This window comes from Trachemys scripta, chromosome 2 (assembly GCF_013100865.1).
Source record: "Trachemys scripta elegans isolate TJP31775 chromosome 2, CAS_Tse_1.0, whole genome shotgun sequence".
Classification (NCBI taxonomy): domain Eukaryota; kingdom Metazoa; phylum Chordata; order Testudines; family Emydidae; genus Trachemys; species Trachemys scripta.
In genome coordinates, this window is record NC_048299.1 from 119,986,455 (window position 1) to 119,998,808 (window position 12,354).

Below are 12,354 nucleotides of genomic sequence, written 5' to 3' on the forward strand. Positions count from 1 at the left end.
TTCTAATCTATTTAAAATACACATTTATAGTGTGAACATAGTTTAGCCATTGGAAGGTCAAACTTTGATAAGATACTTTACAAGTATCACAAATAAATACTGTTTTTGACAGTTAGAAGAATATGCAACAAATGGTTAATCTAATCTGTGAAAGTCGTAGCCATACTTACTTTGGTGAGTTGTAGCTTGAGAATGCTATAAGTCCTCCAAAAGCCAAGGAGAGAGAGAAAAATATCTGGGTGGCTGCATCAAGCCATACACGGGGATTTTTGAGAATGTTCATCTGAAACAATTGCAATGAATGTGAGTATTAGACTTGCTTCCAAACTTTCAGTTGTCTTTTTCTTTGTTCTCATAGTTCATGAATTGTGGCCCTACTTAAGTGTGCTGAAAAATGGAAGTGAATGCCAAAATATTCCAATAAATCAGCATAATTTGAAGGCCCATTATGTAGGGATTCTGAAATTTGTTAATTTTTAAGATCTCACTCCAAAAAGTAATTGTAGTATTGATATTCTATTTTATGATATAATAATTTTTCTGAGTGACACTTTACATAGACATATTAAACTTTGACTAATACTTTTTTCTCCCTACTTATGTATATGTATTTCTATGGTGCTCATCACAGTAGTAACTGAGCATCTATGAAATCAAGCTACTCCAGTATTGTCTTGCTAGTGATATCTGCTGGGAGAGCAATACAGCGGTGCACAGACAATCCAGGAAGTTTTTGGAAAGTGTAGGGGACAATTTCCTGGAGCAATTGCTGGAGGAACCAACTAAGGGCAGAGCTCTTCTTGACCTGCTGCTTACAATCCAGGAAGAATTAGTAGGGGAAGCAAAAGTGGATGGGAACCTTGGAGGCGGTGACCATGAGATGGTCAAGTTCAGGATCCTGACACAAGGAAGAAAGGAGAGCAGCAGAATATGGACCCTGGACTTCAGAAAAGCAGACTTTGACTCCCTCAGGGAACTGATGTGCAGGGTCCCCTCGGAGAATAACATGAGGGGGAAAGGAGTCCAGAAGAGCTGGCTGTATTTTAAAGAATCCTTATTGAGGTTGCAAGAACAAACCATTCCGATGTATAGAAAGCATAGTAAATATGGCAGGCGACCAGCTTGGCTTAACAGTGAAATCCTTGCCGATCTTAAACACAAAAAAGAAACTTACAGGAAGTAGAAGATTGGACAAATGACCAGGGAGGAGTATAAAAATATTGCTCAGGCATGCAGGAGTGAAATCAGGAAGGCCAAATCACACTTGGAGTTGCAGCTTGCAAGAGATGTTAAGAGTAACAAGAAGGGTTTCTTCAGGTATGTTAGCAACAAGAAGAAAGTCAAGGAAAGTGTGGGTCCCTTACTGAATGAGGGAGGCAAGCTAGTGACAGAGGATGTGGGAAAAGCTCATGTACTCAATGCTTTTTTTGCCTCTGTCTTCACGAACAGGGTCAGCTCCCAGACTACTGCACTGGGCAGCACAGCATGGGGAGGAGGTGACCAGCCCTCTGTGGAGAAAGAAGTGATTCAGGACTATTTAGAAAATCTGGACGAGCACAAGTCCATGGGGCCGGATGCGTTGCATCCGAGGGTGCTAAAGGAGTTGGCGGATGTGATTACAGAGCCATTGGTCATTATCTTTGAAAACTCCTGGACGATTGGAAAAAGGCAAATATAGTGCCCATCTTTAAAGCAGGGAAGAAGGAGGATCCGGGGAAATACAGGCCAGTCAGCGTCACCTCAGTTCCTGGAAAAATCATGGAGCAGGTCCTCAAAGAATCAATTCTGAAGCACTTAGAGGAGCGGAAAGGGATCAGGAACAGTGGACATGGATTCACCAAGGGCAAGTCATGCCTGACTAACCTAATTGCCTTCTATGACGAGATAACTGGCTCTGTGGATGAGGGGAAAGCAGTGGATGTGTTATTCCTTGACTTTAGCAAAGCTTTTGATATGGTCTCCCACAGTATTCTTGCGAGCAAGTTAAAGAAGTATGGATTGGATGAATGAACTATAAGGTGGATAGAAAGCTGCCTAGTTCGTCGGGCTCAAAGGGTAGTGATCAATGGCTCCATGCCTAGTTGGCAGCCAGTATCAAGCAGAGTACCCCAAGGGTTGGTCCTGGGGCTGGTTTTGTTCAATATCTTCATTAATGATCTGGAGGATGGCGTCAACTGCACCCTCAGCAAGTTTGCAGGTGACACTAAACTGGGAGGAGTGGTAGATATGCTGGAGGGTGGGGATAGCATACAGAGGGACCTAGATAAATTAGAGGATTGGGCCAAAAGATATCTGATGATGTTCAACAAGGACAAGTGCAGAGTCCTGCACTTAGGACAGAAGAATCCCATGCACTGCTACAGAATAGGGACCGAATGGCTAGGCAGCGGTTCTGCAGAAAAGGACCTAGGGATTATAGTGCACAAGAAGCTGGATATGAGTCGACAGAGTGCCCTTGTTGCCAAGAAGGCTAATGGCATTTTGGGCTGTATAAGTAGGGGCATTGCTAGCAGATCGAGGGACGTGATCATTCCCCTCTATTCGACATTGGTGAGGCCTCATCTGGAGTACTGTGTCCAATTTTGGGCCCCACATTACAAGAAGGATGTGAAAAAATTGGAAAGAGTCCAGCAGAGGGCAACAAAAATTTTTAGGGGGCTGGAGCACATGACTTATGAGGAGAGGCTGAGGGAACTGGGCTTGTTTAGTCTCCAGAAGAGAAGAATGAGGGGGGATTTGATAGCTGCTTTCAACTACCTGAAAGGGGGTTCCAAAGAGGATTGATCTAGACTGTTTTCAGTGGTACCAGATGATAGAACAAGGAGTAATGGTCTCAAGTTGCAGTGGGGGAGGTTTAGGTTGGATATTTGGCAAAACTTTTTCACTAGGAGGGTGGTGAAGCACTGGAATGGGTTACTTAGGGAGTTGGTGGAATCTCCTTCCTTAGAGGTTTTTAAGGTCAGGCTTGACAAAGCCCTGGCTGGGATGATTTAGTTGGGGATTGGTCCTTCTTGGAGCAGGGGGTTGGACTAGATGACTTCCTGAGGTCCCTTTCAACCCCGATATTCTATGATTCTATGATCAACTGTGATATATGAAAATTGTATTTAACCTTCATTGCTTTTTTTTTTTTTTGAAAAGTGTGTTTATTTTTCCATGTCTCTTGAATCCATGTGTTTTAAAAAAATTACTAGCGGCACCAAAAAGCCACAATCACATAACAAAGTTTTATCAGTTAAAAAGGTGTACTAATTGCAGAGAATAAAAAGTAAAGAGATAATCAGAAAAAAGGGGAAGTTGATAATAATGAAAAATGAATTAGAAGTTAAGAAATGCAAACAATTGATAAACAGAAGCTAAAGGTATCAGTGAAAGAATTCATGACCGATAGGGTTAAAAACAATGTCAATGGGTAGGTGGCCCTCTGATAGGCTCCGCAATGGGGAATGAGGCAACTCATGTTCACTTGGGAGTAGTTAACTCATCGAGTAACTGAGAGGTAGTTAATTAGGCAGGGAAGCATCAGGCATGATAAAAGGACCTCAGAGGGGGAACTTCTGAGGAGAAGAGAAACTGCCAGTGAGGCAGAAGAATTGCAGTGATATGATCCCTCCAGTAGACTGGGGAGAAGCTACCAGAGAAGCCAGTGCTCCAAAGAGGGAGAAGCAGGGCCCTGGGCAAGAGGCTGGGGGAGCCTATAGAGAAGGAGAGGTAAGAAATAGCTTATAGAGCAGCACGGAATAGAGAATGATTGGTTCTGGCTGCCATAAACAAGGGCCCTGAGTTGGAACACTGAGTAGAGTGCGTGGGTCTGAGTTCTTCTACCTTCTCCAGCCAAGGACTCTTGAGAAGAAGTCTCTAAACCCAGGAGACCTAGGGCTGTCCAGCCCCACTAAAGCCATGCGGCTTCTGACTCTCCATTACCCTGGAGGGCAGAGACTATTAAGAACCTGGCCACAGCTCTGAGTTTTAAAACAGTTAAACAGAGAACTCTATGGCTCACTGATGATAATTTTTTAGTAGATCCTGGAATAGTAGGGAAGTTCCAGAAGGCAAGAAAACAAATGCTGTGTCAATATTTTAAAAGGGCTCAGATCTATGCCTGACACTAGTCAATATTTTCATCAGTTATCTGAACGTAAATATAACATCACTGAGTAAAATTTGCAGATAACACAAAGATTGGCAGGGTGGTAAATGATAATATGGCAACTATAGAAAGTGATCTGGGTCTTTTGGTAGGATGGGCCAATTGAAACAAAATGCATTTTAAGGCGGCCAAAGGCAAGCCCATGCACATAAGATCAAAGAATGCAGGCCACACCTTCAAAATGGAGGACTATATCCTGGAAATCAGAGATTTCCCCTGGAGCAGCAGCATTGGGGCCCCCGGGAACGGCAGGGCCCTGGACTGCCCCCTCACCGCCACCTTCCCCCCGCAGCAGCAGAGTCCATCAGAATGCCCGTTCCCCTCAGAACACCTGCAGCACCTAAATTTTAGTTGAGGTATCTATAGTACAAATCATGGACAGGTCACAGGCCGTGAATTTTTGTTATTGGCCTGTGCCCTGTCCATATTACTAAAAATACCCATGACTAAACCATAGCCTTATCTATAAACAATCGAAACCACTCGGAAGTGACAAGGAATTCTCTGACAGCGAGGGGACTATCTTGTCTGAATAAAGACAAAAGACTCATTCGGTATATCTGGTGGTAGGGAAAGATACTCTGCATCCATTCACTATGGAAGCATCTTGATAAGCAGGGGTGCTTCATGGAGGACTGGCCCGAGCTCCTCGGGGCTAGCAAGCACTGTAAGAAACTGAACTTTGGGGTGACAATCTACTTTATTAGTAAAGGTAGCTATTAATTATACACCTAGTACATGTTTTATGATTGTTTTGTGTATAAGAAACATCACTCACACTTATTTCTATTTAAATCTCTATTTTTTCTTAAATAAATTTCCTTTTGCTTTACTATAATTTAACTCAACTGTTATGTGTGATACAGAAGTAGTGATCAAGGTAAAATGGGTAAACTGTGGTACACTTTCCTTTGGGAACAGAAGATCTGGGATTTCTATGGGTAATCAGTGATCAGGGCTAGATACCACATGGGGACACTTTGAAGGGACTCGGGCTGGGTGCATCTGTTTTTAACTTTCAAGGCAAAGGAAGGGTTGTTTGTGTTAGGGAGCTAATCCCCAGCTGGCACAGGCAAGAATCCCTCTCACTGGAGGCAGGTGGTAATGAGGTGACTCTCCGCCCCAGGTGGCTTGAGAAACATCACAATAAGTCACTAATACAACATGATATAGATTGCTTGGTAAACAGGGTGCAATCAAATGTACATTTTAATAAAGCCAAATGCAAGGTTATACATCTAGGAAAGAAAGAATGAAGGCCATATTTACAAGATAGGGGACTGCATCCTATAAAAAAGCGACTCAGAAAAGGACTTTGCTCATGTCAGCCATGACCCCTATCAGTGCAGGGCTATTGTCAAGGGGGATATAAGGTGATCTTTATATGTATAAACAGGGGAATATTGAGCAGGAGTATTAAGGTTATTACCATTGTATTTAGCACCAGTGAGACCCTCTATTGGAAGAGTGTGTCCGCTTCTTCTGTTAACATTTTAAAAAAGGATGTTGAAAAATTGGAGACAGTTCAGAGAGAAGTCCTAAGAATGATTTAAGGAGTTCAATCTATTTATCAAAGAGAAGATTAAGAGAGGACTTGATTGCAGTCTAGAAATACCTTCATCAAGGATCGACATCCTATCCTAAAGGACGATCACTCACTCTCACAAATCTTGGGAGACAGGCCAGTCCTCGCTTACAGACAGCCCCCCCAACCTGAAGCAAATACTCACCAGCAACCACACAACAAAAACACTAACCCAGGAACCTATCCTTGCAACAAAGCCCGTTGCCAACTCTGTCCACATATCTATTCAAGGGACACCATCATAGGACCTAATCACATCAGCCACACCATCAGAGACTCGTTCACCTGCACATCTATCAATGTGATATATGCCATCACGTGCCAGCAATGCCCCTCTGCCATGTACATTGGCCAAACCGGACAGTCTCTACGCAAAAGAATAAATGGACACAAATCAGACGTCAAGAATTATAACATTCCAAAAACCAGTCGGAGAACACTTCAACCTCCCTGGTCACTCAATTACAGACCTAAAAGTCACAATTCTTCAACAAAAAAAACAGGACCCAGCAGGCTAGTGTAAGAAGAGCTGCAGGGCCAGTATGAGTCCAGTCCCTTGCTTGGAGGAGAGTGGATGGCATGCCTGGCTGGCTGAGGGAACTACAGGACCTTGAACAGGGCAGTACTGCTGAAAGCCAGGGAGAGCAAGAAGGAGCTCTGAGCTGGCTGCTGGGACTTCATCAGGACAAGGCCCTGAGGTAAGGTGAAGAATGTCGCCCAGGAAATTAGAGCAGCAGTGTAGCTTAGATAAAGGGACATGGCATGTCTGCTACTAATTGGGACCCGGAGTAGAGGGTGGGCCTGGGTTCCCTCTCACCCCAGCCACTGGGAAAGTGGCCTGAACTTTGAGGCACCCCAGAAGGGGAACTGAACTGTAGTGGCCTAGCTGAAGCCAGAAAGGCCCTGAGAGGGTGAAGACACTGCCTTCAGGGAAGGAGGCCTGGGGCACTGCTCTATTCTGGACCAGGGACAACTTGAGAAAGATGTTACAGAGGGCACTGAGAGAGGCCCTTGTTGGACATGCACCCCGGAAGACAGACTTGGCTGGAGGGCTGAGTCATCGAAGACACACCAGAAACTGAGAGTGTGCAGGCACACTCACTGAGACGGGGTTCTCATGAGAGGTGAGTGCACCTTGTTACAATACTGTAATTATATTTTTATGTAAATAGAATTTGAAATCTTTTAGAAAATGTTAAGAATTAGATACATCTTGCAGTACAGGATTTTATAGTAGTTATTTTAGCTATTAAGACAGTGAAAGTCAATTCAATAGGTTTTTGTCCACAAAACTACTGATCTGAACAGATTTTTAAGACCTCTGTTATTCAGTTTTATAAAGAAGCATTCTTATTTAGCTGTAGGAGAGAGACTGAAGTGCCATTGTTGTCATACTCCTCTGCTGACATGAATTTAAAATACTTTGTGTAATATTTAAGGACCTAATCCAAAGCCCATTGATGTTTATAATGCTAGGTTCTAGGATAGTTGCAACATCCCTGTAATGTAGTTTACCCTAAATTGCTAAACCGTACGCTCCACCTTAACAACATCTTAACAGTTTTTGCCTAGGAGTGTCCTTCTTTATAAAATAAAATTTCATACATGAATACTGAAGAAACATAATGTCACCATGGGGTGGTTTAATGATTTGAAGATATGAAGTATCAACCTTAAATCACTTTCTTAATTTTAATTTTTATGGCCATATTTACTGGTACACTCTAGCTGCTTTACCTTACTATGGAGCCAAGCATATGGATCAGTTAAAACTTGATTTTTCAACTGCCTTCTTAGCTAGAGCAGAAGAAAATAGCCAAAGTGTACACCAGTTTCGCCCTCCCTTCTGTCCTCCAAAGTTCCCCTCCCTCTCACGCCATGTGCACCACCTCCAAATTCACCCTTCTTCTTGGACCTCCTTATGTGACTCTGCATATACACACATACAGCCTAGATACCCCCTCTGGCCTACCTGTGGAGTAGATCTGATGCAATGGGTAGCTTTTGAAAAGATATTTAGGATTAATGGTCACTTTTTGCCATTTATTTTTCATAAATGAGTTTATCTTTCACAAACTGCTGCCCCCTTTCCATTTTTCTCAATGGGGATTGAAGCCATAACTGCCCAGAGGGAAGATGGTGGCCCACTATGCTATGAGGAGCCAGAGACACTGTGAGACACAAAGGGACTTAGTGGTGCCTAAATAATAGCCTTCGATGCCTGACATTCACAAAACCATTGTTCTGCTGCCTAACCCTGTCAGCACCTAATCCCAATTTCCCCCCACTGGGAATACACAAAGTTGCCTAAATCCTAACACTTCCCCACAGCTAGATGAGCTGCAAGGCGCCTTACCCCAATGTGATTTTCAAACTAGGCTTTCTCCTGCCTATCTTGCCTTTGTGGCCCGATCTGGTAGGCATGCTCTGAGTATGCCTAACCCACACAAAATACAGCTGGGGTGAGCCAGCTGGGGATTTTGGGAACTGGTTGGTGTGTATGTTCAGAATACCCAATATCCCAGTGATTAAAGCACTCACCTGGGAGATGTGAGCACAGAAACATCCAAAGCAGGGACTGCAGCAGTAAGGGATGGTGATAAAATGGTGCCTAGCTGGGCCACTCCTTCCCTGGTCCTGGAACAGTGATGGGGAGACCCACACACACTCTGGGGATACTCCAGGTGGTGCCACTCCTCTCCTCCCACATCACGTGGCATTTGGAGAGAAAGGTAGAGAGGAGCCAGCCAGAGACTCCAGCTAGCAGAAGCAAAAGTAGCTAAAGCAGGGACCTGTGGACAGGGCCGGCTCCAGGCACCAGCCGAGCAAGCTGGTGGTTGGGGCGGCAGCTTGTAGGAGGCGGCATTCCACCCAATCCTAGGGCGGCACAGCTGCTGCTTGTTGTTGTTGTTGTTGTTCCGCTCCGGCCGCCCTGTAGGGGGCAGCGGCGTGGAGGACAGGAGCGCCCTGCAGCAAATCTGGCAGGGCAGCCCGCATCCTTCCCTCCCAGCCAACCGGAGTGGTGTGGAGCCCTCCCGGCAGGGGGCACGGCAGGAGGGGCCGTGTGGCAGCACCCCGCTGAAGCCCCTTCTCTCTCTCCCCCCGCTCCCTCCCCCTGTCCCTCCCCCCGCTAGCCGGGGTACAGATGATCTGCAGGACAGGGAGGCACCCTGGCTCCGGCCGCACTGCAGGTTTTTTTTTTTTTTTTTTGCTTGGAGCAGCCAGAAAGCCAGAGCTGGCCCTGCCTGTGGACATTCCAGGCAAAATCAGTAGATAGTTCTGACTTTCTCTGCCCTGTGCTGATTTGCTGTTTGTGCCAACCCTCCTCCTCCCTCAGTCTCTCTTCGCCTCAGCTTCACTGTACAGTTACACTTCCTGCCTTCTCCCCTCCTCACGAAAAAAGCAATTACAAGCTAAGTAGTTTTCTGAAAATGGCTACAAATGAGGGGAGCTGTGCCTTCAGTCCTATTGAGAACAATGGGGGATGGCAGTAATTTTGAAATAGGACAGTTCTGCATGATAAATCCTGATTCTTTCAGGCTCTGCTGAAGAAGCTTTCAATTATGAAGAATAAGGGGGGTGGGAATTACCATTAATCTTTAAAAGAATCAAGTGTTTAATTCCTAAAGAGAATTATTTTTAAAATCTCAGAAGATTAATTTTTTACTCAGTAAGTACTGTAATTTTCAGAAGGATACACATTTTTCATAAGAAGCTGAATCATCCTTTAAGTGCAAAACTCAATTCCACTTTAACTTTGGTGTCACTAATGATGCCTTCATAGTATGCTTCCACCTAAGCATATACTTAGGTTGGATATTAGGAAAAACTTTTTCACTAGGAGGGTGGTGAAGCACTGGAATGGATTATCTAGGGAGGTGGTGGCATCTCCTTCCTTAGAGGTTTTTAAGGTCAGGCTTGACAAAGCCTTGGCTGGGATGATTTAGTTGGGAATTGATCCTGCTTTGAGCAGGGGGTTGGACTAGATGACCTCCTGAGGTCCCTTCCAACCCTGATATTCTATGATACTGTATCATAAAGTATGGGAAAATGCTTAGTAAAAAAATGATTTAGTACTCCTTTCACTCTTATCACAATCTAAGATATATTCATATAACTACAAATACTTTGACTGAAAAGAACCTTAGATGAAGTACTGGATAGGAAGTTTTTGGAAAAGTGATATTTGAAAGCTAGATGGCCGGTATAACTAGAAAAAAGTATGTTTTTGAATACAGCCAACACTGATACTTACATTAGGAGTGAAGAAGTAAACTAAACCTTCAGTGGCTCCTGGTAGAGTGAGTCCACGAATAAGGAATATAGTTAGGACCACATAAGGAAATATGGCTGTTACATAAATAGCCTAATAGGGAAATAAGAAAAGCGAGACAGAGACAACAAGGTCAATAGAGGTTATTTTAGTTACTACAACATCTCATTCTAGTACAATTTTTTTGAAGCAGCATATTCTAAGTATAACATGTTTTTTTCAGGAAGCAGAATGACCAGTTAGAATTTGTTTTGTCATAAAATCCCTCCCTAAAATACATTTGGGGATATCTACTCTAAGAATTAGGGTTTGAAAGAACATACTTGTTTTTGTATTTCCCATGAAGATGAAATCTAGTACTTTAAGGACAAGAGACAGAGCAGCAAGTCAACTTTTCTAGGTGGTCTTCTCTCTATTTCCTCACCTTTCCTGTGGATTCAATTCCTCGAATGGTACAAATGTACACAATTGCCCAGCAAATGGCCAAGCACAAAACTAACCACCATTGTAAGTTGCCATTGTCAGTGATATCAGAGCTTATGTTTAAAGCTCTCCTGTACCAGAAATAATTTACTGCAGTACTTTCATGGCATTCTTCAATGTATCCTGAAAAGAAAAGTATAACAAGTATTACTAAACTGGCAAGTGTGAAATTTAAACAATATCTCATTTCCCATGTACTGTGGGAACAATAATTATGAAGCAACTTTCTATATTAGTGAAGAAAGACAGCTATCCTGGAAACTTAAAATATTAGTCAAGACTAAAAGATCAAGGACTGAAATCCTCATCTGGGTAGTGTACAGAAGGGGGCCTTACATCATTTTTACAGCCACCCTATGGGACCAGTTTTAAGCAGCCTTGAGGAGCTATTCTAAATTGCACATGGCAACAATGCCTGCCCAAAGGACTTTTGCAGCAGCTAGGGATTGACAGAGTGCAGAGGAGGCTATGCCCATGCCCCAATATATTATCCTATGCAAGGGCTGTGAAGGGGAGACAGAATGCTGGTCATCCTTCCACTGGTGAATTCCCTTATATTGAGGGACTCCTCAGCTGAAAACCACTTTCAGTTTACTTTGTGAAAGCCAGAGTTGGAGCCATTGGACCCAATATTCAGCAGCACACAATGTGTGACATCTTTTATTCAGTTTCCAGTCTTAGCTAGGGCAGCAATATCCAAACTGTGATCCACGGACCACTGGTATTCTCCAGATTTTTTTACCAGTGGTCAGTCCTGTGGAATAGAGCTGGGCAAATAACTGATTTTGTGGTTCACTGGCAGTTCCAAAAATGAAAAAAAATGATTGGTTTGAGCAAAACTGAAATTCAGAATGTTTGGCAAATCGGAAGTGTTGACAAAATTTTTTTAAATTGAATGAATCATTTTATTGTGGGGCTTGTGTGTGTGTGTGTGTGTGTATGAAAACACAGGAAATTAAGAGATAGATTGACAAGACAGGAGGAGGACATGATGGCACGTGCATTCACCCTTTCCCCCCAAGGGGCTAGGGCATTCACCTAAGATACAGAACATAAGAATGGCCATACTGGGTCAGACCAAAGATCCATCCAGCCCAATATCCTGTCTACCAACAGTGGCCAATGCCAGGTGCCCCAGAGGAAGTGAACCTAACAGGTAATGATCAAGTGATCTCTCTCCTGCCATCCATCTTCACCCTCTGACAAACAGAGGCTAGGGACACCATTCCTTACCCATCCTGGCTAACAGCCTTTAATGGACTTAACCTCCATGAATTTATCTAGTTCCCTTTTAAACCCTGTTATGGTCCTAGCCTTCACAACCTCCTCAGGCAAGGAGTTCCACAAGTTGACTGTGCGCTGTGTGAAGAACTTCCTTATATTTGTTTTAAACCTGCTGCCCATTAATTTCATTTGGTGGCCCCTAGTTCTTATATTATGGGAACAAGTAAAAAACTTTTCATTATTTACTTTCTCCACACCACTCATGATTTTATATACCTCTATCATATGCCCCCTTACTCTCCTCTTTTCCAAGCTGAAAAGTCCTAGCCTCTTTAATCTCTCCTCATATGGGACCCATTCCAAACACCTAAACATTTTAGTTGCCCTTCTCTGAACTTTTTCTAATGCCAGTATATATTTTGAGATGAGGAGACCACATCCGTATGCAGTATTCAAGATATGGGCATACCATAGATTTATATAAGGGCAATAAGATATTCTCCGTATATTCTCTATCCCTTTTTTAATGATTCCTAACATCCTGTTTGCTTTTTTGACTGCTGCTGCACACTGCATGGACGTCTTCAGAGAACTATCCACGATGATTCCAAGATCTCTTTCCTGATTAGTTGTAGCTAA

The 12,354-nt window shown here is 43.4% G+C and overlaps 1 protein-coding gene across 1 annotated transcript in view; it reads right to left on the reverse strand.

The window, feature by feature from the left end:
* LOC117871576 (sodium-dependent neutral amino acid transporter B(0)AT3-like) overlaps nucleotides 1-12,354 on the reverse strand; it is a 75,921-nt gene that overhangs the window by 15,258 nt on the left and 48,309 nt on the right. Inside the window, exons 4-6 of the mRNA XM_034759392.1 lie at nucleotides 10,433-10,614; nucleotides 9,991-10,101; nucleotides 171-283 (exon numbers count right to left, since the gene is read on the reverse strand). Coding sequence (XP_034615283.1) covers nucleotides 171-283; nucleotides 9,991-10,101; nucleotides 10,433-10,614 — 406 coding nt within the window. The remainder of the gene's footprint in view (nucleotides 1-170; nucleotides 284-9,990; nucleotides 10,102-10,432; nucleotides 10,615-12,354) is intronic.